Below are 27,742 nucleotides of genomic sequence, written 5' to 3'. Positions count from 1 at the left end.
TTAAAATGTCTCTTTGATAAGCAACCTCACAAGAGTATTAAACTCTGAGTGCACAAAATATGGTGCTTAGATTTACGAGATTTTAAAAATAAAATAGTCTCCATGAATGTGAAAATATGATTTAAAATTAGTGGCTTCCTTTTGTGCCCCCCCCCCCCCACACACACCACAGCAACTTTTCTTTTTTAAAGAGCTAAACATAGTAGGCCACACTGCATGCTCATCTAACTTGGCCCAGGAATAAGCTTTTGCTGCCTTATTGCCATCAACCTTTGGAGTCTTATTCCCAGTAAAATGATTTAGCAGGCATTAGTTTAAAATCAATGAGATATACTTATAAATGCTACCATTCCCCCCACCCCATCCCAACTTTGGAAGTATATTCTTTAACCATTAATTTAGCCTGCATTCAGGATCATTTCCATTTGGACAGCCTAGTAAGAGGTTAGTAAGAGATTACTGTATCTTTGCTACTAACAGGTCTTGTTGTCTGTTGCTGTGGCGTAGCTAAGGGGGTGCAGGGGGTAACAGTTGTACCGGGCATCGAGGTTTAGCGGGGCAACAAGCGGAGCTTGACACTTGCGACCAAAATTGTGAATATCTTGGTATGTATGAATAATACCATCATGTTATATATCATTGGAAAGGTAATTTAATGTAAAATGCAATGCAACAAACTGCACTGGAATATCTGTATTTTATCAAACGTTATGACCAATTAACCAGAAAATGAAAACACAATTGCCTTGTGGAACAAAAAGTAGATTTGCTTAACTCCAAACTGACCTATGAGACTGCTTGTTCTGAGTAGCAATGAGATGTTATTATGATACAGCATGGAACCAATAACTTATTATTTATTTACTTAATTAAATTTGATTTTGTCATGTGGGGGGGGGGGCTACAAGATCTTCTTTGACCCCATGTAGCAGATATATGCCTTAGCTATGCCACTGACTGGGGGGAGGCAGCAGAGCAAGTTGGTGGTGAACTGCTGGGGAGAGGAGGTGGGTTCCTCCCAATTTTCACTTTTTAAAAAACCAGGACGTGATGTCACTTCCAGTTGTGACATCACTTCGGGAGCAACATTTTGAACTTGGCACCAGGCTACACAATCATTAGCCATGCCACTGTTGGATAGGATTGGGCCCTCAGTGTAATTAAGAATATAACAAATCAGAAATGATCTGTGAAAGCAGAGGTGATCTTGCAAAAAAAAACAACAACACAAAAAAACAAAAGTTTCCTGGAAAAAGTTTGACACAGTATTTCTTAGTGGCCTCTAGAATTTGTATACTGTAAGTACAGTAAAACCAAAGTAAATCTGACATATTATTGGGGTTGGAAAAAATAAATAAAACTGATTTTTGCAATAAAGGAAAAGATCATATACATGACCCAGGGAGAGAAAAGAAGATAGTGGCCAAATAATTTTTTTCCAAGATAGTGACTGCTCATTGTGTTTTGAAAAGAACAAGGACGTGTACCTGTGTACCTGAGTTTGTTAGTACCTGTTTTGCGTACCTGGGTTTTGAAATTGAAATGATTTTTGACTGACAGTACTTTCAATAAAGATTCATAACTATATTGGCAGGATTGTATGATGGATATTCATTTTGTGTTATCTAGACTTCTTATATGAAAATTTCTATTTTTTTCTGCCTTGTATGAAATTTTCATCTCTAGCAGCTCTGCTCAGAAAAAACTCAGTGAAGGATACAGTACAGTGGTTCTGTACAGTGGATACAGGATCAGTGGTTCTCAAACTGTGGGTGACGACCCACCAGTGGGCTGTAACTCAGTTTTTGGTAGGTCACAGCTGGCACTACCTGGAAGCTGTATGGCAGTTTGGGGCACTATTCAGAAGATGCAAGGCATTCTGGGGTGAAGTGCAGAAGTGGGATGCGGCAGTAAAAAGATTGAGAAGCACTTGGGTAGATGAATCAACTGTTTGACATTATAAAGTAGCATGTGTAGCATGCTGTACCACTGACTAAGAAATCATTTGATAAGGCTGACTCAAGAGGGTCGCCTCTGAGACATCAGAAAATACAACTGTGTGCTTATTCTTTCCCTTTTGATACCAATGGGAGTTTTCTTTCCCTGGCAGAAAAACAGCCAGGATGATAACCTGTTTCACACTGGGAATGTGGGAGAGGCAAGGGGTTAACACCCCTGTCCCATTGCCATAGTTCTGATTTGATATGCCCAACACATACACAAATATTTGGAGGAACTGTCGGTGCAACAAACTTGCATTCTCCAAGCACATGCTTTATGTAATGTGCAGTTTGACCCACAGATGTGGGGCATAGCTGCTTAGGTAGGAGAAGATTATTCTACCCTTTCTGCATGAGGTGTGTGCCCCCCAGGCTTGTTACAGCACTTCTTCTACCTCTCCCTTGCTTTGTTCCTCCTTATGGGGACCTGTGTGATTGTCCTGACGTCGAAAGGACTCTTTGAGAGAAATGCCATCCAGTTTCTTTTCTTCATCTTCATCAGCCTCTTCGTGAACCCACTGGTGTATGCAGTCCTGTTCAGAGTTGCTCCTAACATAACCTGGCAAATTTATGTGGCTGTTGCTGTGCCGGGTGACATTTCTGTAGGCCTTGCTAGAAATCAGTGCCACACGTGAACTGACCACCATCTGAGACTGGCTGCTGGTGCTGTGCGTCACGTTCGTGAGGACAGAGCCATAGCGGTAACTGCCACAAGGAATCGTCTTCTCCCAGTCCATTTCAAGATTCCATCTAGCCCACGTCTTCTTGATCTCAGATTGAACCTAGAGGAACAGATCATCAGAACAGGTCAGAACCTAGAATCAGTCAGATCAAAATATAAAGAAGGAGTCTAACTGCCCAATCCTATCCACACTTTTCTGGGAGTAAGCCCCATTGACTCTAATGGAACTTACTTCTGAGTAGACATGCATAGGATTGGGTTGTAAGGCAGTTGGTGTAGAGAGCCTGGTACAAGGAGAGGCTGTTCCCCTGTGGTACTGCATAGGTTTGCTACACTCTTTGCAGGAGGGGTGCCCAGTACTTTCTGTCCTAGAGCTCAGAACAGCAAGCAAAGCACAGATGGGCCCTCCTCCCCACCCTTGTTCTTGTCTGGCTCCAAATTGGAGCCATTCCGGACTGGGGTGGGTGACATGCCAATAAATAAATAGCACAGGTGACTATGTAAGAGCAAAGATAAAATGAAATTAATTTCATTTAATTTGCACTATTATTCATGCCAGCTGAGTTAACTGCTCGCTTCACTAGCCAAGTATTAAATTACTTTCTGTATACAGAGTACAGATATACAGCACACTGCTTTTAGACATTTGTATACAGCAGTTCTGGATCCAATAATACTACCAGCTTATTTTTAAAAAAATTTTAACATAACTTTAGTGATCATGTTCTTAAAAGTGCAGCTCTAGACATATTAGCTTTAATTTCTATAAAATGAAGGTCTAATCATGAAGAAGCACACAAAGTTATTTACTGCAGAGCAACTTATATTTGACATAGCTATAAATTTAATCTCACTCTAAAATTCAGGGTAGGCAACAACTTCCTCAAATCTTAATTCAGCCTCGTAGTAGGACAGAACCATTCCCACCGTACAGATAAGGAGCCTGAAATTCACCCAGGGTAGTCTAGTGCATCCATGTTTGAGCTTGGAAGCTTACCTCTCCATTGCAGTAACAATAGATGATAGAGACAAAGAATCCCTGCAAGAACATTTAAAGAAAGAAAAGGAAAAGAAAGCACAGGTGGTTTGGGTACCATCATCACCTTGACTTCCTACTGCATGTAAGCATTTTGTATGCCATTCTTCATGCCAAACGGCAGCTGCCCTGTGCCTTAGCAAATAACACAAGCCATCTAAGGGGTGCAGCTCAACTCCCTCCTATGTGACCAACTCACTGAAATGCTTCCTGAGCCACACAGGAGCCACTCATGGCTAGAAGAGCATGCTAAAGGGCACCAGTCATTGATTTGACAGTAGTTAGAAGGCAGTGTGGGATTCCTATCCCAGCAGTGCTTTCTTAGTGTGCAGAAAGGATGGTGCCCCCCCCCCCATAATTTCAGATGTGTGGAGTTTAGTTTTGGCAAAGAGGAATTGCAGCCATTGGCACATTCAGTTTTGCACATTCTCCTTGCACATTTGCAAAGGAGAGGAACAGGATGTGTCTACAGAGAAAGGCAGAATAACTCCCATCCAGGTATGGGGTAGCCTCCCTGCACACTCCAGGGGAAGTCTAAACATCAGCAGTGGGCTCTGCCTGGATGTTGGGCCCTCAGCAACTGTGCAAGGGTGCTACCTTGTGATGCTAGTCCTGCCTGCAGAGAAAATGCAAAACAAAACACTGGCTGCAAACTTTTAATGTGCATAAACTCTCTGGGCACTCTCCCAAAGTGGTTTCAACCTCCCACTGTTTAGAGGTACAAAATGATTCCCCTTGCACATGTCAGAAGCTTAAAAGAAAAGTTTTCCTGCCATAGCCAACTGCCCATTTGTGTCTACTGGCACCTATCAAATACCAGGCTACACATACCCCAAGTCAGGGCCATCTCTCCACTCAGGAAAAGAAAACAGTGCAGCTTGTAATGATAATGTAGTACCTCCACCATACCTGGAATGAGTTGAAGAAGAGCTCACAGTGCATTCGGATCTCCCAGCCCAGTCCAGTGAATGTGTGAGGGAGGCATACAAAGACAACGTAATGCACTCCAAAAACAAAGATCAGAACCAAGGTAGATTTTGCTAGTTTTCTGCAACAAAGAAAAGTCATTAACACTCCAACTCTAGCAATGTGCTCCATTCTGTACAGGATGTAAAATTGACACTGGCTGCAATCCTGCACACAATTAGGTTACTTCAGCACTACTGGCTACAACAGGATTCAGCAGCCTCACTGTGCACAGAATTGCAGACATGATCTAAGCTAAACATCTACAGGACAAGGGTGAGGTTAGAAGCGGACAGTCTGATTAAATTAAAGGGAAGTAAAATGCTTGGGGGAAAGAATGGCATTGACATCTCTACCAGAGTGGAAAAATCACACCCACAGCTGAGCAATGTGTGTATCATGTAGTGTTGCAGCAGAGACGGGCATCAATCAGATATTTCACCAATTAAGAGAGTTGTTGTTCTACTTGAAGGGGACACAGATGAACACCCACACATGGCTGCCAAACCACTGCAGCATTCACTCAATCCTCTCCTGTAAGCAACTTTCCACTTTTCCTGCTCTAATGAGAGGAAGTCAGAGAATCAAAGGTGACCAGGAAATCCAGGCAAACAAACTGTCCGCTTGGTACATTCATTTATCTAAACTATCAACTGGTTAAAACAGATAACACAAGGCCTAGCCAGGGAAGAAAAGGTCATGGAGCAACATCAAACCATTATGATGGCCACTGGGCTAGCCAACTCAGCGGCACTCTAAGAAGATGTAGCTATAGTCACCAATTTGTAATCTTTATACTACACAAAGGCAATATTGACTTCTCTTCCTCCTCTAATCAATTTTGCTGTTGAACCAGAAGTTTGAATAACTCAGCACATCTTGCCAGAAACACTTCAAGGTAATTGAAGGTGAGAAAGTAATTGGTGGTGAGAAAGTGCTTGATGTTCTTCTCCAAAGATGGAGAAATAAGGACTAATTGTATTATGCTTGGACTCTCTCCTGACAGTGATTGCATTCTCTCTCTCAATTAGCACCCTGACTTCATTGAGAACACACAAGCCATTCTTTTACTTGAGACCAGCTTTTGTGAATAACATCATCCACTCCCCACCCTCACCAGAGATGCCAAAGAGAACTCCATGACAGCCACACGGCAAGTGATGGGGGGGGGGGAATGACATGACCATGTACAGTAAACGGAGTAGGAAGCTTTGCCTTCCAAGCCAAGCTCTGGGCAGCTGCTCCTGGAAGTTCGGCAACCCAGTTCAGCAATGACACCATCACAGCATTGCCGAACATCCAGCCCGCTTTTCCAAAAAGGTTGCCAAGTCCTGCTTCAGCAGAACTTACTGATAAGATAAGGTTAGTAAATAATTTGATAAATCTTGATTCTCTTTGTTAATTGGTGTCCTTTTCTTTCTTATGTGACTAAAAACTTGCCTTTAGGCCCTCTGCTCAATCCTGTTCTTTTTGAAATCTCACATGGATAATTCTTATTGTGCCTGCCTGTGATTTTCTCAAGTTTGGCTAAGTTAAGCTTTTTTACCCTTGTGCATTTGCAGATGAAGTCCTTTCCTTTTGCCTTTTTTGGTATTATTGTAACTTTTGAAAGCCCCTCCCCCCCAAAGGAATGCTTCCTGCAAATTAGTGTTACATTCCCAAAGTTGCTAATTTTCTAGAAGAGACCGCTATTATAAACTAAACTTCGCAAAGAGTCTTACCTATATTGCTTCCTTGTGTCATAGCCAACAGCATTTGTCTCCCATATTTTTGTTGCCAGGACCCGTACAGTATTCAGGAACAGAACAAAGTTTATCTGTAAAACAACCCATAGATACAGTATATGTTATTCCACTATCTTCTAGGAGAGACCTGATCTAGTCGAGACCTGGTCTGCTGCATTCTTTTAATACTAGAAGGCTATGAGGATATCTTTCAATACCTCTATATCTGGAATTTGGGGGCAGAAAGCAATTCATGATGTTCTTCTCTCTCTCTCTCTCTCTCTCATGGTGTGACATGTCACACCATGTCTCTCTCTCATATGGTGTGACATGTCACACCATATGTACTCATGCCTTTTCATTCTTTTTTAAGAAGCTCTCTCCCCTTCTCAGAGTAGCAACAATGACAGAAGCAAAATGACAAAAGAGTTGATCGTACTCAAGAGGTCACTGCCCAAACTTTCCTCCCCTTTTGCTGAACACCGAGGCAGCCATAGCTGGAGGCTTAGCCCAAATGCTCAAGACTGGTGGCACCCATGCCTGCAGTGGCCACCTAGGACCACTTTTCTGCTCTCTCATGCCTTTTGCTTTGGAGGGGAAAGCTGAGCCTCTTGCGCACCTGGCTGTGTGCATGCTTAGCAGCTGAGCACACCCTCCAATTGCCTCTCCTCCATGGCCCCTCCTTGCTGAGAACAAAAGTTGTTTTCAATGAAGGACAAGTGTGATAGAATAAATGTTTTAAAGGGCAAGTGGCAAGGCTGCTATAGCTATACAGAGGAAATGAGTCAGAAAATTAGTAATGAAAGGGTTGATGATTACTGGGAGAAACAGGAGCACACTTTCCAGGGAGTAAGTATAATTGAACTAAATAGGATTTATTTCTGAATAAACATATTTGGGCTCTTAATGAAAGACTGCAACACCTGCTCACTTTTGCCTATGCTGTGGGGGTAGGCATTGCAGAATTAGAGTGGGTCTCTATTATATTGCTGAGATATTGAGGGCCATGTCAAACATCGTTTTAATTCTTCCAGCTAATTGCAGAAGATACAGGCCTCAGCAGTCTGAAAAGGCTCTAGGGCAGAAAGGACCAAAGTGAAGGCCAGCAGATCACAGTGATTACGTATGTGCAGGACTCATATCCGGAGATGCAAAACACAGCTCACTGCACTGAATCCACTTTGTAAAGCAGTGTGCCTCACATGATCTCTTAAAAGGTAAGATAGGTTGCCATAAGTAATAGACTTTAACTTTTGTTTTAATAGGGGAAAAGTACTTTCAAAATATTGTATCTTCTTCCCCTTTCCCAACCTCTCCAGTGATTTTCAAGGGCACATGCAAGTCAGCCTTGAAATATTTTAAGATGCTGAAAAGAAAAAAGATCTTGAGGTAAAAATGCCATTTTTGGATCCACAAAGAACAAGAGAAATAAAGCAACAAATAAATTCTGTTCTTTGGCAGCACCCCCTTCTCTGCACAGGGATGAAGCTGTGCAGAAAAAAGCAAAGCTCACTTCCAAGGGGGCAGAAGGAGAGGTGCCAAGTGAGAGCCAGACACACAGCACTTCTGCAGGAAATGGGGAGGAAAACAACAGTGGCTGCTTTTCTCCTCCATGCAACATTTCTGCTTGCAAGGAATGTCTGTAGCTTGAAGCAAGCTCTCTTCCTCAGGAAGGAGAAGGGTAAAAAGAGCCCCATCCTGTTGTGTCCCAGAGCAGATCTCAGATATTCCTTGCAAACAATACGTCTGCAAGATTACAGTACTGGGTGAGGAAGTGCGGAAACTTAAAGGGGCAAAGAGTGCCATGAGAGAAGGCAGGCTCAGAATAGACAAATTGTTTTGTGTGTTAAACATAATGCACCAAAACATATATTATATTCTTTATGAGAAAAGCAAATCATTTTAGCAAAAAGTACATAAATAAATTTGACACTATCTAAAAAGTACAATACTATAGCACTGATCAGGGCTTAATTTGTGCTATATAACTAAGTCCTGAAACATAAGAAGCATGCCTCTGAGCAAATGCAGAGTACAGGTGGAGCCTATTTATTCGCGTGAGTTCTGTGACCTCGATTAAGAAAAAACGCGTTGTGCTAAATTCCATAGACTTATGCAAATAAGCTGCAGCCTGACACTTGGGGCTGGAAGGAAACTAAGGCAGCTGTTATCAATCCCCTTCCCTCGGCTCCTTCGCCTCCCCCTCCTCCGCTCTGTACTCAGCCCTCCCTGTTGCCAGCTGTCCCTGCATCTCTCACAGGTGGGATGCTGAGCTTTTAAGAGTCCAGTCCTACACATTTCTACTCAGAAATGGGCATTCTACTCAATGGGCATTTCTACCCATTGTAGTCAATGGGGCTTACTCCCAGGAAAGTGTGGGTCGGATTGTAGCCTGAATCTCATGCTTTGCTTGCTGGGAAAACTTGTTTGCTGGGCTGTTTTGTTTCTGTAGGCTGGAGCATGGAGAGCCTGCAGCATCTCAGTCTGAAGGGGGGGAATTGGGAAACACTCCCTGGGGTTTTTAAAGCAATCCCCTCTGTTGCTACCACACCTGCCCCAGTGTGTGTGTGTGTGTGTGTGAGAGAGAGAGAGAGAGAGAGAGAGAGAGAGAGCTCCACCTTGCTGCACATGCTCTGGCTACAGAGGTTTTCTGTGCCCCTTCCCCTCTTCAGCCTCTCTGCTGCCTCAGGGGCTCCAGGAGTGTTACTGTTCCTTTGCAAGGGGAACCTCTTCCATGTCTCCAGAACTATTTCCCTGCCTGGGTGAGGTGGAGCCTTTCTGCAGTGTTTTGGGCTGCCTGGAGCCAGGGCAAAGGAGACAAAGGTGTGTGAAACTTTCAGTTTCCCCCACCCCATTTGCTGAGACAAATCAGAAGATAAAAAATCTGTTGATAAATAGATTGCCCCTGTACCTTTTTCTATACCATTTAAGAACTTCAGCCTGTTCCTATACACCTCGGCTACAATCCTTTCTAGAAAAGAAGCCCCACTGAAGTGGATAGAATTTCTGAGTAAACATGCTTATATCAGATTTGAGTTGTTAGAACTAAAGTGCAAGGCATCTGGAATGGATGGCCAAACTTCCAGCCAGGCTTGAGGTCTTCTCTTTTAGAAATTAAGCTGCAGGTGTAATAGGATAATTTGTCTCTCCACTGCTGCCTGTTTCTCCATTTTCTTTAAACTAAATGGAAAAGCCCACTTAACACAATTAAGGTTTCTACACAAACTTTTAGGTTCTAAAAACATAGCATTTGGCTTTCCTCAAAAAACACAACGACACTGTGTGATTTGCTTTCATTATACCGATAAAACTTTCATCGACTCCTTAGAGCTAATTTTTAGTGCTCCTTCTCTGTAGATGCACCTTGTCTCAAGGTCAAATTGGACTTGCTCAAGTGGTGTGCTTAAAAGTAGAGATGCCTCTTCTGTCTTAGAAAAGAGCTGGTGGAGCATTCCACGGCATATAGGAAGGGCAAAATAATTTTCTCCTGAAAATCTTTACCCCTCACCATCCAAAACAGCTGTTTGCAGAAAATATTTCTCATTAAGTTGTAACGCAACTGGCATGAAATACTATTTCATGAAAGTATCCTGCAATGGTGATGGAAGGTGACAGAATAACCAGGGTAATATGCCATTGCAGCAAATGCTTAAAAGCTTAAAAGCCACACTGCTAATGCATAAAGGCACATAGAATAGTGAAAGCTATTTCCATCTAAAAAGTTAGTCTCACATAAAAGCTGCTTAGAAAGCTGTTGTGCTAGCTGAGACCTTGGGGCCTCAAAGTCTTGCATTGATTCTTTTTAGAATTTGGAAAAGGGAGGTGTATCTCAAAGATAGATAAACTCCTTCTTGGCAGAAGTATACGGCCAGCCAAAATATCACAAGCTAAGAAAAACACATATATGCAACATTGTAGTAAGAAAATTATTATTATCAGTTGGCAGGCTAATATAGGTTTAGCTAGCTGAACACAGACACCTGCAGAGACAAATTTAGAAAAAGAATACATTTAATTAGATAAGCAAGAACATTCTTGAGAAAGCCTTTGTTTGAATTGTAACTGAGATGAAAATTGAATGTTAAAGGGGGCTGGTGCAGGGAAAAAGCAGTTTGCCTGACATGTAATGCAACTTGTTTGAAGGTAAATGGGAGAAGAATTTCTTAAAAAGAAAGTGTGATGCAGTGAAAGTTTGGCTTGTTTTATGTTAAAATATATGAAAAATTACAAGAAGCTGGCTGAAGCCTTAGCCAGCCACTAAAGGGAAGAGGTCACTTCTAGCAAAGATATACACCATTATACCCTTAATAGGTAACTAGTCACAATAGTCAAATAGAATTAAGGCATAGAGTAACTGTTGCTGTTGTTATCCTTCAGTCTCGGAAGACTATGGTATCACGCTCTGAATGGTGGCTCTAGAACAGAGTGTCCTCTCCAGTGCACAAAGCCTGGGTAAAGTAGGTATGGAGGATAGGCTGTTACCCATGCAGCAAATCCCCCCTCTCCACGTCGCTGAAATGGTCCAATGGAAAGGCAGAGGCCAATACGGTTGGTTCCAGCGGCGTCGCAGGAGTTGCCAGAACGTGACTGTGTTCAGCCATGAACTGCCTCAGGGACTCCGGCTCCAGATTTTGCCTTGAGGTTGACTCCTGAAGCCTTTTCCATAACTGGATGTAGCCACAAGGCAGTGGAGGTTTGGGATCAGAGTAACTGTTAAAGGGTAGTTTAAAGGACCTTGCTTAACAGAGGTTGGTAGAGAGCCCCACAGTGTTTTGCTGAGAACAGGAGAAGGAATGCAGGAAAGATAAGACAGGTGGCTCAAGTAAGGCCATCCCAAGAGTCTGAAGGGAATGTATGCCAAGAAATGGGTCTGAAGTTCTGCCAAATGGTCAATGCCAGGTCAGTCCTGAATAAAATAAGGTTATAGCACACTCTAGTGGTTCTTGAAAACTTTGCATTCAAAATGTTTAATGGTTTAATTTTACCTTATTTGGAAACCTGTAACTTGAAGCTCACCTATCAAGTGTCTCTAAGGCTATCTACAACCTATTAAGAGTTAGCCCCATCTATGATGTCAAACTTCAGCCAATGGGAAGTTCAAATCTTCAAACAAAGGACCCAAAATGTTATAAAGGGTCTGGTTAAGATTGATACTCGCTCTCAATGCTTTGGACAGGAGTTCCATGAGATGCCTGTTGCTAGCAACGAAATAAAAGCTTGCAAACGATCACCCTTGACTACTGAGTCTTGCTTATTTGGACCTTGCAACATCGGAACCCGTAGGAAAAAAAATTAGTATTCCTTTCATCTCCCTCCATTCATGGCCAGGCTGATCAATGCTCTGAAGGCAGAAGCGGCAGCCTCTACAGCAAAATATCAAGGTATTTACTCAATGTTATATGTATGAAACTTACCAAAATTGCTGCTAAAATTGGAGCTTGATAAATCCATTTGATATCTCCAGCGCTGAGTTCCCAGCATCTGTGAAATCAAGACATATTTTCTGTATAAACACAGCACAGCTGGCATACTGAATCCTTTCTGTGTCTGGGATGGGTCAGATTCATTTTGGAGTGTGCAGTTTCCATCTTTTAAAAATATTTTGAAGATACTTCACTATGCAGATTCCTAGGAGCTACAGCAAATGCACACCAAAATGGAAATTGCCATCCTCATGGTATAAGAACATAAGAACAGCCCCGCTGGATCAGGCCATAGGCCCAACTAGTCCATCTTCCTGTATCTCACAGCAGCCCACCAAATTCCCCAGGGAGCACACCAGATAACAAGAGACCTGCATCCTGGTATCCTCCCTTGCATCTGGCATCCTGACATAGCCCATTCTAAAAATTTTACATTGTAATTCCAGGCAAATCATTTAAGACCCAAAGATTATGAATGCAAAAGCCCTGTTCTCTTGTTGTTTCTCAGTAAGAAGCAAAGAACCACTTCAGACTGCAGTTGGGGAAGGGGGGCTGCACTACTGAATGCACCTCCATATAAAAAAGAAATTCACTGCACGGAGAAAACTAGTATGTCAGGGGCAGAGCTGGCTCTCTTGCAGGTTAGGTGTTGTTTTTTTTTAATACAGAGGAATATTCAGTCACACAGTGGCATAGCTAAAGGGGGTGCAGTGGGTAGCAGTTGCACTGGGCATCAAGCTTTAGGAGGGCTACAAGCTGAGCTTGACAAAAGCTTGAGTGACCAAAATTGTGAAAATCTTGGCATGTATGAATAATACCATCATGTTCTATATCATTGGAAAGGTAATTTTATGCTGAAAGCAATGAAACAAACTGCATTGGAATATCTGTATTCTATAAAACGTTATGGCCAATTAACCATAAAATGAAAACACAACTGCCTTATGGAACAAAATGTGGATTTTCTTAATTCAAAACTGACCTATGAAACTGATTGTTCTGAGAGGCAATTACATGTTGTTATGTTATTGACATGTTGCAATGACATGTTATCATGATACAGCATGAAACCAATAAAGTGTTAATATGAGTCAGCTCTCATTTCCATGTATCATATTACATTTACCCCTGCTAACTGGGTAAAAAGGCACTTTTTCAAGTGATGCCCCTCTTATATTTAGCAAGGGGAGAATAACCATCCCTCTTCACCCCAGCACAGTGTCTCTGATAAGTGAATAAATTAAAAGTATGCCCCTTAATTAAATTTGATTTTGTCTGGGGAGCTACAAATCTTCTTTGACTCCAGGTAGCAGATAGATGCCTAAGCTATGCCACTGACTGAGGGGAGGCAGCAGAGCAAGTGAGTGTCGAGCTGCTAGAGGGAGGAGGTGGGTTCCTCCCAATTTTCACTTATTTTAAAGCCCTGGTGTGATGTCACTTCCTGTTGTGACATCACTTCCGGGGCAACATTTTGAGCTTGGCACGGGGCTACACGATCATTAGCTATGCCACTGTTGGGAGCAGCTTAGCCCATATCATCTGCTGTTTGAGAGAATCAGAAATTTGAGGTTAAACATAATTGTAATCCGAGTCAAAATGCCAATTTTTATTCCTGTTTGTTCTATTAGCGGCCTTGAGTATTTTACAGACAGAAATGTTAAATAAAAAAATAACGTGACTGAGACCCATTGATTTTGATGAAACACGTTTCTTTCTATAGGGCTTAGTATCCCATTCCCTTAGAGGTCACTACAGTGCATAAAGGAAATACTTTATTTTGTATGGCCAGCTAGCAAATGACAGTCTTTCTAAATAAATAATTTGACAGAGACATTTTCTCTACAAAGGGAAAACATTTGAACACCTGGGGCTGACTGTTTAGTGTACTTCAGTAGAAGCTCCCACAATCCAGACCTATTCAAATTCATTCTTTGTACCTCCTGAGTTTCATACTTGAAACATAAATCTCTGTAAGGATCAATTATGCATCATGTTTCAGTCACATTTAACAGCTTTAGGAAGGGATGGGAGGGAAGGGAGCGGTCAGCTTTTCTAGCTTATCACTTTGTCGAAGCAACATCCCACCCACCTTTACCATTACAGCATTTCAGACCTATGATTTTCTTACAAACAGGGGGCTGGAACTGTCAGAGGTAAAAGCAGCACAGGGAGAGAGAGTTTCAGGGGGGGAAACAACTGACATACAAAGGGCTCAGCACTCCCTCCCTCCCCATTCCCTAAGACAAACTGCCCCCTTGCATTCCATTTGAAGTGGTGTTTTAGAACGGTATGTATAACAGCTTTCCCCCTGTTACACTGAAGCTGCCAAGTGAACAACTATCATTACTTTACTTTCAGGACCTGGTAAGTCCCCTTGCCTCGTTATGGGAGCCCATTCTTTGCCCTGCACAGCATAACCTCTCTTTGAAAAAGTCCATAGAAACAGGACATGATTTGGCAACTGCAACGCTCCTTTCTGACCAAACACAGAAGTGTGAACTAGCAAAGCTTAGAAGATGCGCCCACAATTAAGGTGTAAAAGTAGGATAAGCAGTGTTCTTCAGAAGCTTCTACCAAGCAGCGGAAATATAACAAAGCTGGTTGCAACAGCAGGCTTTTAACCCTTAAAGGGCCCTAGGGAATCGAAAGAGGCATATGGACATCAGTAACTCCTCAATATAAAATAGCCTTGTAAAGCATGGGAAGCCTAGGGATTTCATATTGAAATGCTGGAGTTTTCCCTGGGCTCAGAACAGCAGAAAAACCCGTATCCTGGAGCAGGACTTTGGTTTCAGGTATAATTGCTACTCACCATAAAAGACTGAAAGAATACCACAGAGACACACAAAGGTTTTGTTTTTTGTTTTGACTAAGATAAGCAAGAAACATATCCCAGGGATGCTGCCTTGGTAAGAAGTTGGAAAGTTCTGTCTATTTGTAGAGCTAACCTGGCAAACGAAAAGACAAGGCCTGGGTAGTTGCATTTCTTCATTTATTTATGAAATCTTTGGGGGTTTTTTTTCAAAGTGGTATACAAAAAACAAATATTGGAATCTGTCACAAGTAAAATTCAATCAAGCAAGCTACAAATCAGCCATCCAAAATCAAATACAGCAGCATAAACAAAAACCTGCAATCTCAGCTATCTCTTGTGTAGTTCAGCCTTGGCCAAACGACATATGCTATCAAAACATTTATTAACCCTGATAGCCCAATTCTATTGAGCCCAGCTGCCAGTGCAACACATATTCCATTGGCGCTGACTGCTGTAAGGCAGCCATAAAGGGCGCTTTGGCAATGCACAGAGTAGCACACTGCAGGAGTGCCTACGGAAAACCTGGAGACTTCCTGTCTGTGTCAGAGGATGCCAGACAACCCACTGAGTCAGTTAAGATGGTGGGGGTGTAATGGGCATCAGGGAGGGGGAAAAACAGGGGAAGGGGAGGGTTCAGGAGGGGATGGACCTTGGCGGTGATGTCACGTACCAGGTTCTATTCCCTCCATCAGCAAACTCTTTGCCCCCTTTCTCTACTTGGACCTGTGCCAGCTACATCGCAGGTGGAGATCTAAAGAGATCCATTCTGGAGTGGGAGGCTTACAGAGGTGTAAGGGGATTAAATTCTCTGACACCTCCAAAGCCTCCTGATCTTCCCCTCCCCTCTGCTAGATACAGCATGCCCCTTTTAAGTATGGCTGCACCAGCAGAGTGGGGGAGGATAGGATTTGGCTGTCTGTCTTCAGTCGATAATAGATTGGTGCTCCCATGGATTCAGACCACAGTAGTGGAGGGAGGGGAGAGGAACTCTCCCACAATTCCAATACATGGGCAAAGAGCAACCCAGCAATTTACCCTGAGAAGAAAGCTCTCATTTTCCCCTTGGCAAGCAGCAAGGAGCTTGGGTCACTGCAGATCAGGACTGTGGCAGGATTGGGGGCAAATTTGCTCTAATTGTCCCAGGGGCCCCTGATCTGATTACTGTATAGACCATGGGTGTCCAAACATTTTGGCAGGAGAGCCACATCATCTCTCTGACACTGTGTCAGGGGCCAGGGGAAAAAGAATTAATTTACAATTTAAAATTTGAATAAATTTACATAAATGAATATATTAGAGATGGAAGTTATATGAATGAATGAAGGTCTTGCGGTAGCTCAAGGCTGATGAAAGGCCTTGCACAAAGCAAGGCCAGTCTTTCCTTCGCTGCCACTGCTGCATCACAGACGTGAAACAGCACATCACAGATGTGAAACAGTAAGTAGTGGAGGGAGCCCTTATCCCACAGCTCAGGTGAGAAGTCAAACAGTTGTCCTCTTGCTGACAGCAGTTGCGTTGGGCCAGCACTGGCTCCAACAAGTCTCTGGAGGGCCAGAGGCTCATTAGAGACTGGAGGCTCCCAGAGGGCCTGATTGAGAGCCCCTGAGGGCCGCAAGTGGCCCCCGGGCCGGGGTTTGGGTACCCCTGGTATAGACTAAAGAAAAACAGCAAGTCAGTGTGACTGCTGCTTTAAGTTTCATGTGTATCATGGGTCCAATAGTTTTCACCAGGACTTACATAGAGCAAAGCTATTTAAAAGAAGAGGCAAGTCTAATCTCCTGGGTAAACACATTCCATAAGTAGATGCACAAAAGAAAGGGCCTGCTCTGAACCTTGTCAAGGTGTCAAGGATGGGAAGCAAAACTTCACCAAATGATTTGGAATTACAGAATCATACATTTCAAGCTCACCTGTTCCAACTCTGTGGGTGCTCCTTTTTTTAGCAGGGGGAGAGTAACTGGCCCACCTCACCCCAGCGCTGTCTGTTCTAGTGGCTGTCTGCTGGCATTCATTTGCATCTTTTTAGATTGTGAGCCTTTTTGGGACAGGGAGCCATTTAGTTATTTGATTTTTCTCTGTAAACCGCTTTGTGAACTTTTAGTTGAAAAGTGGTATATAAATACTGTTAATAATATGTTAATAATAACCCTTCGCTTGAAGAAAGTGCTCTCTGAGGTATGCTAGATCCAAGCCACTTGAGGGCATTAACACTGAGCTGGGCCTAGAATTCCATCAATGCCACTACATTTCTAACATAATAAAATGGACTTTTTATGACACCAGCTTTGCTCTACAAAAGCACCCTTTTCTCTTAGGCGCCATATGTTACTCGGCCTTTGCAGGGATGGCCTTTCCTTCTGGGCAGCAAACAGATCTATGGCCAATAGCACTGACAGCGAATGTTGAGTCCGGTGGCTCATGGAGACGTTAAGCTTCAGAGCCATCTGAGAGCTTGGAACAGTGTTGAGCAAGTGACATTTAGTTCAAATCTCGCAATTAGCACACAGATGAAAGTGAGGAAAGGCGTCCATTCTTTCCACCACATAATGAAGGTGAAAGTGGAGCCTGTCACGTCCACTCATCGGTAACGGCTTAGTGCTATTCACTTAGGATCAAGTCAGATTGCTGGTATCATTAAGAACGTTAGACAGCCTGGTAAAGCCCAGTTGTCTAATTAATAGCTGTTTATTTAAGGTTACAGTCTAAGGTTAAATTTATTCCTCCCAATTCACCTTTGGGTTACAGTAATTGTGAAGACTATTATTAATGCCAGGCAAGCTCATAACCTGTTTCCTTCTCATTTTTTCTCCTATGATTAATCGAGACATACCCCATGCGAGAAAAAGGGAAGGATACTAAGTGGGAGGGGCCCTTGCTAAGAATGTGCAGTAGAACAGTCAGGAAATTTATGTTGTCTACAGGAGGTGTGGTCTGATGGGTAAGCTGCTCTACTGCCTGAAGAGCTAAGAAGGAGCAACCATGGTCTCATTCAGGATGGGAAATGGACATGGATAAGCTGCTGTTACCCATTGCGGCAGGACATTGTCGCTGCTGAGTTGTTGATCACCGCAGTGGGAAAAAAGGAAAGTGTGTCAGAAGGTCAGCCAGCAAAGAACGGAGAACAGCCTTGAGGACCTGTCTGCATGATTTGTGGTTGCCTTTGAAGCTTGATGGCAGCCAGCCAGAAGAGATAACTACACCAAGAGGGCTACATCTGGTGACTGAGGGTTCTGTGAGTCTTTCCACAGAACATATTGGGAAAAAATGGTGGCTTACCCTGCTTATTTAAACCACCTTGAATGCTGCGTAAAAACAGAGAAAGGCAGTATGCAAATATTCTGTATGTATGCATCCATCCATCCATGCATGCATGCACCTGTCCACTCTATGCATGCACACTGAAGGGATGCATATCACTTCGCTTTCCATTTATCCTTGACGTAAGGGTGGGAGCTGGATCACTTGGCTCATCGCAGATTGCAGAGTAGCTGGAAGCACCGCAGGTTATAGTAACTGAATGGAAAGCAGAAGGGTCTGCCTCTGCAGTCAGGAGAAACAACAGCCCAGGTCAGCTGTACTGTGTGGAGGAGGAAGAGGCAGGTATTACATAACCCCTCCCTCTTCAAAACAGCACTGAGGCAATGAGGGATGGTCCAGCAGGCAAGATCAACAAGGTCCTCATAGGTTAACAGGGAGGGACTACTCTGAAGTCAGGTGGAATGATTCTGTGAATATAATAGGGATGAACCCCCCACCCCAACCTAAGCTAGAAAACACTGGCACATTTTTCCAGTAACTCTCTCAGATCAAACGAAATAGCTACCTTCTTTGTTATGTCAGTGAGATGACAAAATAGACACAGAATTTTCTCATAATGACAGCACTCCAGATGCCCCTCTATTAAAAGGAAAGATCAAGTAAATGTTCACTGTTGTTCCTTACCTTGCATCGGCCACTGTTGCTCGGACCACTGCCCAGGCCACTACAAAGATTGCTGGGAAACCTGTAGATATGAAAAGAAAAGAAGAAGAAAAAAATCAGGGGGAAAGCTGAAGATTGCCCTCAAGGAACAAAACAGTAATCTAACATCCCTTTCTTTTCAAAAGCGTCTGGAAAAGGCAGGCACAAGAATGAAAGATAAAAGGAGACAACAAAAGCAAAACTTCTAAAAGGTCAATAACAGAAATGACTATAAAACTTGGGGCACTGCCAGACTTCACATTTTAGAGTTTAGAGTGCCAGCCACCTGAATAGCACAAACTTAGGTGGGGAGAAGAAAGGAGGTAGGCCAATCACTGGTAGTTCAGGATCAGAACAGGAAGTCTATTGTTCCACCTAAACAGCAACAGTTACTCAGCTCTCTGTATTAACATACTGATATCCCACTTTCCAGCACTGATGCAGTTGTGTATTCTGCAGTGGAAGGGCAATCACAGAGACCTGCTTAGGGTAAGGCCTTAGAGCCTTTTTTATGGATAGGGACAATAACACTAACTTGCCACCCCTGTGGTATTTTCCCAGACTGATTTATATAAGAAAACAACTTAGCAAGAACTGCGCTCCACCAATTAATGTTAGACTTAAACAATTCACCGGGAAGCATATCCTCCCTGGCGCTTTGTTATTTGGCAGGGAAATGATCAGATTTTTTACTTCATCCAAGGTGACTGGATCCCACTCAGGGAAGGATGAAAAAAGGTGATAATTTAAACCAAAGAATTTTAGGCCTATTAGTCTTCTTAGTATAATTTCTAAATTGTATTCTAAATATTTATTGAGTAAACTAGAGCATTGGGCCGCTGAGAATTCAATAATTGCAGAAGAACAGGCTGGGTTTCAAAAGGGGAAATCCACTATAGACCAATGCTTTGTACTCCATCATTTGATTCAAAAGTACTCCCAGTTGGGTAAAAAGAAGATTTATGTCACTTTTGTGGATTTTAGCATGGCCTTTGATCTTATTAATAGAGACCATTTGTGGCAAAAATTGGCTGTGACTAATATTGATAGAAGATTGTTGTTTTTAATCCAGATGCTTCATTCAAACACCAGTCTTAGAGTCAGATTAGGGGCGAATGGGTTGCTTTCTGAGGCAATTCCTGTAGACAGAGGAGTTCGGCAGGGATGCCTGTTGGCTCCCTTTCTTTTTAATTTTTATATTAATGATACTGTGAAGGAATTGAGTGGCCCAGATTTTTTTCCACCTTCAATTTGGGATGTTAAGCTATCAACTCTTTTATATGCTGATGATATTGCAATGATTTCTACCACTCTGGTGGGTATGCGGAGGCTTTTGCTCAAATTGAATCAGTTTTGCACAAGAGAATATTTGGCTATTAATTATGCCAAAAATAAAGTTGTAGTTTTTGGGAGGAACAGAAAAACTCATAGATGGAACCTTGATGGAAAACCTATAGAACAGCTTGGTGTTTTTAGTTATCTTGGTCTCCATTTTAGTGCTCAACTCTCATGGAAGTACCATTTTAATGCAGCTAATTTGAAAGCAACTCATTCTACTCAATCTTTACTTCAATTTACTAGAGTTCATGGGGGAAGTTTAGTTGCTCCAGCTGTTGAGGTGTTTGCCAAAAAAATAATTCCTCAAATAACCTATGGGGCTGAGGTCTGGGGATACACAAAGTCCCCTATTTTGGAATTGGCCCAGAATTTTTTTATACGATCTCTTTTATCTGTTCCCCATGCAACGCCAATTGTATATTTAAGAGCTGAGGTGGGATTGATTTCAATTGAAGCTAGCTGTCATATTGCACTCATTAGGTACTGGTTAAAATTGAACTCCATGAATGATTTCCGCCTTCCAAAGAAATGTTTTTTAGAACAACTTCAAAATCCTGCACAAGAGTCTTGGGCAAATTTGGTTAGACCTATAATGGATGAATATGGACTCAATGTAGAGTCCCTTCCTTCTCTTATTACTAATGAAATCAAGAAGTTGCTCAAAGAAAAAATTAGCCTTTATTCTAAGAGGATGGATTTATGTATTATTCCCCAAATGTCATCTGCATTTTGGTTTCATGTTTATAAAACATCTTTTGGTTTGGAAAATTATTTTATAAATTTAACTGCTGCTCCGTTACGAAAAGCATTTACGGCTCTTCGCTTTCAATGTATGCCATCGGCCTGGTTGGAGGGGAAATATAATAATACCCCTTTTTATCAAAGAGTTTGTCTATGTGGACTAGGGGTTATTGATGATATCTTTCACTATTTATTTAATTGTCCCATGTATGAACATCCTAGGAATCAATTTCTTGCTGGTATACTTAGATTATTGCATGATAGACCCTTGCCTGCTCAGCTATGTAGTTTGCTTGCGGGTACAGATGTTACTATCACTTATCAAGTAGCAAAGTTTGCCAAAGTCGCAAAAAAGATCCGTGCGAAACTCCATAAATCTTAAGGATGAGTGTTTTTATTGGTCATTGTTATATATTTTGTTGTTGTTCTTCTTTTAATGTACTGCGACGACCTATGGTTTTAAGCAAATAAATTGAAACTGAACCGAGCTTAGGGTAAGGGAACATGTATTCCTTTACTACAGGGCTGCCTTGCATCTGAAAAACTGAATAGGATTGGGCCCTGAGGAATACTTCTGCATTTCAAGGAGTTAGTCTTCTGCACAAGGTCTTCCTGGTCTATTCTTTGGGTTAATCTCTGGGTACAATTGCTGAGGCATACTTCTTGAGCTGTAGTACCTATTAGTAATGATGCCTCCCTCCTTGCAGTTATATCTTGAGATGCTCTGGGCACCGGGCCAAAATCATATGGCTGGATGAGGCCACATCTCAAGGAGTTGCGTCATTCACAGTTCTCCCTGACATTAGAATCCTTTTGTATAAAAGGGGCTTGAAAATGCCCATTAGATATGTATCTGGCATCGGCATGGGTGGCTAGATATATGTCTCACAGATGTTCTCAAATGAGAAGAACGTGTACATGGGAAAAGGTACCTCTTCTGTTTTGGGTGATGTAAGAACCTTGCATTTCAGTATGTTTGTTTGGGGGGGGGGGGTTCCTTTTGCAAAGCTAATAAATCCTGGTTTCTGTTTCATTCATTCACTAATCCTGTGACTCCCAACTTTTTCAACTGGTGGCTCCCTTGACCTATTGGACCATTGTCCGCAGCTCCCCATTAGGGCTACAATCCTATATGTTGTACAGGGCAGTGGATTTTTCATGACAATTCCATAGCTCCCCGGGGAGCCACGACTCATAGTTTGGGAACCACTGCACTAGTCTGTTCCTTTTCATCCTTGACTTTAACACTTCGATGATGTACAATGCTACCATGTTTCCCCAAAAATAAGACACTGTCTTATATTTTTTTTGGCTCAAAAAAAACACACTAGGTCTTATTTTTGGGGTAGGTCATATCTTATTTCCTGGGGCTTACTCCTGAACCTGCTGCTCCCCTCCGAGCCTAAGCGTGTCTACTCAGCAGTAAGCCCCATTATAGTCAGTGGGACTTACTCCCAGGAAAGCATGGCCAGTGTTGCAGCTTGAAGCTGCTGCTCAGCGTGCTGAGGAGAACGGCCCTGCCGGTACCTCCACAGGGAAGGACACAGAGGGGGAGGGTGGAGAAGGGCCGAGTGCCTGTCGGCTGCTCCGCACCTGGACAAGCAAGCGTGTCAGTCAGTCAGCGAGGAGGCTGCGGGTGAGGAGAGCGAGTCGTGCTCCTCCAGCCGGGCTGCGGGCAGAGGCGGGCGCAATTTCCTTGTATGTGGGTTGGCAGGGCGGTGGTGGGAGCCTCCCTGCTGCTCCCAGCCTGGGCGGAGGGATGCAGGCTGCAGCGTTTGCATTTCCCCCCATGACTAAGAGCAGTTGGGTGCCCTCCCGCACTGCGTGCACTCACTGCACATCCCGTCTACTTAGAAGTAAGCTGAGAAGTGGAGGCGCCTCTCAGGCGGAGATCACAACTAAGTCTTATTTTCGGGTTAGGTCTTATATTTCAGCAATTCTCAAAAAAACACACTAGGTCTTATTTTTGGGGTAGATCTTATTTTCGGGGAAACACGGTATATTAAACGTTATTTATTCTATATTATCATGCCACACAATTTATTTCATTTTTAGCCATTTAGAGTGATTTGGGGATGAACTGGCTCTAGAATAAGTTAGAATTTTTCCTATTGAAACGAAAGTAATAATTGTGCTCACTATCCAGGTTTTCAATATAAGGGCTGTTTTCAGGAACGGATTAGGTATGAATAAAAAGGGAAAGTTGTCCTTTAAAAGGAAAGATACAGTGCTGTCAAACCAGATAAAAAGTGCCTAACATCAATTACCATTCGAAAATATTGTGAATAGTCCATTCCTGAATAAACACATTTTTCACTGTATGTTCTTCCCAAGTTTCTAATATATAAATTGCAACACATAATATGTATTTGTAATTATAGCTGTTTCCTATATCTAGAGATGTTTGAAAATGATGTTTTAATTTGAAAATTTATTTTACTCAGAAGTAAGCCCTTAGTGTCAGATGAGAACAAGAAAATAACGTTCTCCAGATCAGCTGCCTTCAGTGAGCAGAACTGGGAGAGAGAGTAAAGGCTGACAGTTTCATTCACCAATGATCAGTGAGCAGTTGACTAGGCGACCTGAAGCTCAGGTTGATAAGGCCACTCAGCCAGACAAGATGGAGGAGTCTCCAAGGGAAGGAGGGGAGTTAACCCCTCAAGTGCCTAAAACTGAGGCTGTGCAGCCCAGAAGGTGGCAACCTTGGGCAGCCTCCGGAGCAATTTTGCCCAGAGATGTGACAGTGTGTAATGTTTACACTGGGCCCTTGAGCTGGCAAGAAGTCCAGATGCTCCCAGAGTTTCAGAGGAAAATGTGGATGAAAGCAATGGAGGAGGAAATGAGAGCCATGGAGGAGAACCAGGTGTTCACAAGGGTTAAGTTGCCAGAAGGGCAAAACATAGTGGGCTCTAAATGGGTCTTTAAACTGAAGAAAAAAGGGGGTGAGGAGGTCCTTCGCTAGTTGTGAAAGGCTTCTCTTAGTTAAAATAGAGCACTATGATGAAACCTTTGCCCCCACCTTCAAGGCAGAGTGCATTAGGCTCTGCTTAGCCTGGGCTGCAGCCAGAAATTACAAAGTCAAACATTTTGACATTTCTACTGTGTATTTGAACGCTATGTTAAAAGAGACCATTTACGTGGCTACCCGACTTTGAGAGCAAAGTGCCAACAGTTTGCAGACTTAACCACTGGATTTATGGTCTGCACCAATCCAGCAGAAACTGGAACCAATGCCTAGACGCAGCCATAATAGAGCTGAGATTTAAAGCTACAAGAGCAGACCCATGTGTGTACACTAAGGGCACGGGAGGAGACCAGGTCATTCTCCTCACTTTTGTCAATGACCTCTGCATAATTGCTCAGAGAGAGGATCTGATTGAGCGGGTCATCAAAGCCCTGTCCAAGAAATTTAAGCTCAAGGATCTGGGAGAGATCCAGAGCTACTTGGAAGCGGTCATTAAGAAATTGCCAGACCATGGGTATAAACTGAGTCAAAAAGGGAAAATTGAACAGTTGTTGTACACTTAAGTTAAGTTCAATATGCGAGTTAAGTTCAATATGCAAGATTCCAAAAGTGTCAAGACTCCAATGGCAACTGATTTCCTCCAAAGTGCCACTGAGCAGAGGTGTACCAATCTGCCATTGGGAGTTTAATGTACCTTGCGCAATGGTCTAGGCCAGACATTGCGCACGCTGTTCATGTTTTGAGCAGATACGTGCAAAACCCCATGCAGTGGCACTGGCTTGCAGTAAAGAGGATCCTCAGGTACTTAAAGGGGACCATAGATCAGTGCCTCACCATACAGCCTTCAGGTCCACAAGAGCTAGTGGCATACGTGGATGCTGACTGGGCAAGTGATGTGGAGCGTAGGAAATCCACATCAGGGTTGGTGGTGAAATATGCAAACACCCTCATAGGATGGAGATCAATGGATAAAACAATCCTCTATCTCTCTGTCTACAGCTGAAGCTGAATTTGGTGCACTGTCACTGTTGTGCACAGAACTGGGTGTGCTACACACATTTACTGAAAGACCTAGGACTAGAGTGTACAAGTCCTGTTGTACTGCATGAGAACAATGAGACATGCCTACAAATGGCAACCTCTGATAGAGTCAAAAGCAGAAGCAAGCATGTAGACCAGGGGTCTCCAAACCCCGGCCCGTGGGCCAGATGCAGCCCGCGGCAAGCCTCTATCCAGCCCGCGGCCAGCCTCTTGTCCCCTGAAAGCCTCTGGCCCACTTAGCCAAACATGACTGGAACTATGCTGTGGTTGTGTCTGGAGGGTGTTCAAGGGCCAGAGAGGCTGAGTGAATGAGCCCATTCATTCATTTATTCACTCATCTAAGTTCCATCTCTAATTTATTTAAATAAATTTTATATTTAAATTTTTTTTCCAGCCCTCAAGTTATTTTTGATATTTGATGCGGCCCTCTGGCCAAAAATTTTGGAGACCCCTGATGTAGACATTAAGTACTTGCAATGTGAACGAGGCAGTTAAAGAGAACAGGATCAAACTACAATACTGCCCAACAGAGGAGAACGTGGCAGACATTATGACAAAGCCACTGAGTGCATTGAAACATGAAATGTTAATGTATGAACTTGGTATGCAAGATTGTAAGCAAGCTCAGACAGAAATTTGGAGGCGTAAAATTGGTTAAGGTAAATAGATTAGGCAATTTGGAGGGGTGTCGGGGTATTGAGGCACAGCCTGAGGAAATTTGCTGCCTGATTATGGCAAGGCCTGAAAACCTGTGGCCTGTATCTAGATGTAAGCCCAAGGCCAAAGTAAGGCAAAGGAAAGGTATACCATGTGACCCTGGACTGACCAATAGTGACTGGGTAAATGTGCGGAGTCACAGTGACTTTGCAGCCCCAATGCAAGTCAATGGGAAAGGGGCTGGGGCATCCTGGGAGGATGAGGTAATGCTGTCACAAGAGGGTGAGGTCATGGGGATGAGGTCATCCTTTACCTGATTGGTCAGAGGAAGTATAAAGGGGAGGCTGCTACAGCCTACCTCGTGGGTTGTTGTGAGGAGTTTTGGAAGAGCGTGAATCTGTGTAGGAGTTACTAAAGAACCGTGATTGCTGTTTCGCTGCTGTGCAACTGGTTGCTGTTTGTATATATGTAAATACAGCTTGGTGGTGGACATCTGCCTGGCTCATGTTTTCATTCCATTCGCTATCTTGGGTCACTTCGGGTGCCAGCATTTCGCTGCACTTTATCTTCCTCTGCAGGCTTTGCTCATCGCCTAGCCCTAACAATATTCTATAAAGTCCATCTGACTTCATCCAGTAATGAACAAATCTCATCTTATCTACTGTTAATGAATTCATTAATATAGTTTCCAAATCCATGCATGTACCACTGAGTGAAAGTAATAATGCATTTACTGGATCCATAAGGATTTCGTAACCAGTAATTGGATGAAAATACCACAGTTTCCAATATTCAGATAGTTTCCAATATTCAAATAGTTTCCAATATTCTTTTACACATTACCAAAATAAATTTAAAAATCCTCCCAGGTTTACCAATATTGCTAGCAGCTGTCTCTGAACAGAGATCAATTTCAATAGTCAGCTACTGCCAATGACAAATTTTAAATGCATTTTCCCTCATGTGTGAGGCTTTGTTAAATCTTTATTCAGTCCGTTTAGAGGTCTAACCTAAGAACTACAAAATGACAACCTTTGATTTTTATGATCTCCTTTGGGATGGTTTAATACCAGTAGCAGATGTTCTACATTTCTATGAAGCCTTCTCTAAAACAGACACTATACCACCAGATGAATAGTCTGACCCTGAACACTCTTCTAGGAGGCATGTCCTACTGAAATCAATATGATTAACTTTCAAGCAAAGTACTAGGATCACAAAATAATACAGTTATCAAACCATGGGTGGCATCTTCAGGCACAACACATGCCAGCAGACAGCATTTCCTGCCCTCTCCTCTTGACTAACTTCTCCTAATCCCTTAAAGTCATTGCTGAAAGTCAGGGGAACTTCTGCAACACCACGGGATGCAGTACGGCGCAAGGGGAAATAACTGGGTACAGCAAGCAGAGTGGTGTTTTCACAGCAGTTCCCCTCACAATTTCTGGTTCTCTCTCCCCTCCTCCTACATACTCCTGCTTCCCCACACTGCAGCATCCTATTCTGCTGCCAAAAGCCCTGCCGAACTCTGACCAATTTTTGGGAGGGGGGCTCAGAGAGTTTCAGTGGAGAGGATGGAGTGGGAAAAGAGTTTTGTGCTATCACACATTGTGCAAGTGGTACACTCAGGATGTCACCATGGTACATTAGAATTTGATTACAGTTGCAATCCTACACGTACTTATCTGGGAGTAAGTCCCATTGAATCAAAAATCTGAAAAGCCATGCATATGAGTGTGCTATAAATATATTTTATGCATTTGTAAATGTGTGTTGGTAGGCTGAAAGCAAAAGAGAACTATGCTTCCAATGCTTTGAATATAGTTTTCCAGTGGTTTAGGTGTATTTGTAGCTGAGGTTTAGGTGTATTTGCACTATCAGCTAGACAGGTCAACTAAGTGATAAAAGAAGACGGCGACAAAAAAACAAGCCAGTTTCAGGACTTCTTCCTGAACATGTGCAATGACAGTCTAAAGCCATCCAGACCCACCAGGTTTTAGGCTCAGGCTGAAAGGAATAAAATACTAGAGGCAGGAAACTGTTTATCGTAGAGGTGACAGTGACCATGATACAACTATCATTCATACATTTTTTTTTCTGTCCTTCTATTGTCTTGGTCAAATAGGATCTGCAGATTTTTGAAGAACTTCAAAAACCCTCACATTCTATTCCCCCCCCCCAAAAGTCATGAGACAAAAGGAAACGAGTAGACACTATGAGCAACTGTCTCTATCATATTCCTTTTCAAAAATTTGTCTCCAGTTGATATTCACTAAAAAAGCATTAGTGAACACTCTGTGAAGCTATCAGAAGTAACGAAACACTGAAATGTTTAGATAGACTAATAAAGATGAAGAAGAGGTGGGCAAGAGGAAAACTTCCTTTCCTTATGAA

At 42.8% G+C, this 27,742-nt stretch overlaps 1 protein-coding gene and 1 long non-coding RNA gene across 2 annotated transcripts in view; one reads left to right on the top strand and one right to left on the bottom strand.

Annotated features, from left to right (window-relative positions):
* The window catches only part of LOC136648991 (uncharacterized), a 101,866-nt gene that overhangs the window by 11,527 nt on the left and 62,597 nt on the right, over positions 1-27,742 (top strand). The window lies entirely within an intron of this gene.
* The window catches only part of PTH2R (parathyroid hormone 2 receptor), a 68,151-nt gene continuing 42,721 nt past the window's right edge, over positions 2,313-27,742 (bottom strand). The window contains exons 8-13 of the mRNA XM_066625268.1: positions 18,589-18,649; positions 11,823-11,889; positions 6,406-6,500; positions 4,628-4,766; positions 3,680-3,721; positions 2,313-2,782 (exon numbers count right to left, since the gene is read on the bottom strand). Of these exons, the coding sequence (XP_066481365.1) occupies positions 2,378-2,782; positions 3,680-3,721; positions 4,628-4,766; positions 6,406-6,500; positions 11,823-11,889; positions 18,589-18,649 (809 nt within the window). The 3' untranslated portion in view covers positions 2,313-2,377. The remainder of the gene's footprint in view (positions 2,783-3,679; positions 3,722-4,627; positions 4,767-6,405; positions 6,501-11,822; positions 11,890-18,588; positions 18,650-27,742) is intronic.

This window comes from Tiliqua scincoides, chromosome 1 (assembly GCF_035046505.1).
Source record: "Tiliqua scincoides isolate rTilSci1 chromosome 1, rTilSci1.hap2, whole genome shotgun sequence".
Taxonomy (NCBI): Eukaryota; Metazoa; Chordata; class Lepidosauria; order Squamata; family Scincidae; genus Tiliqua; species Tiliqua scincoides.
Note: the sequence above shows the minus strand (reverse complement) of the source record. Positions and strands in the feature narration are given on the sequence as shown.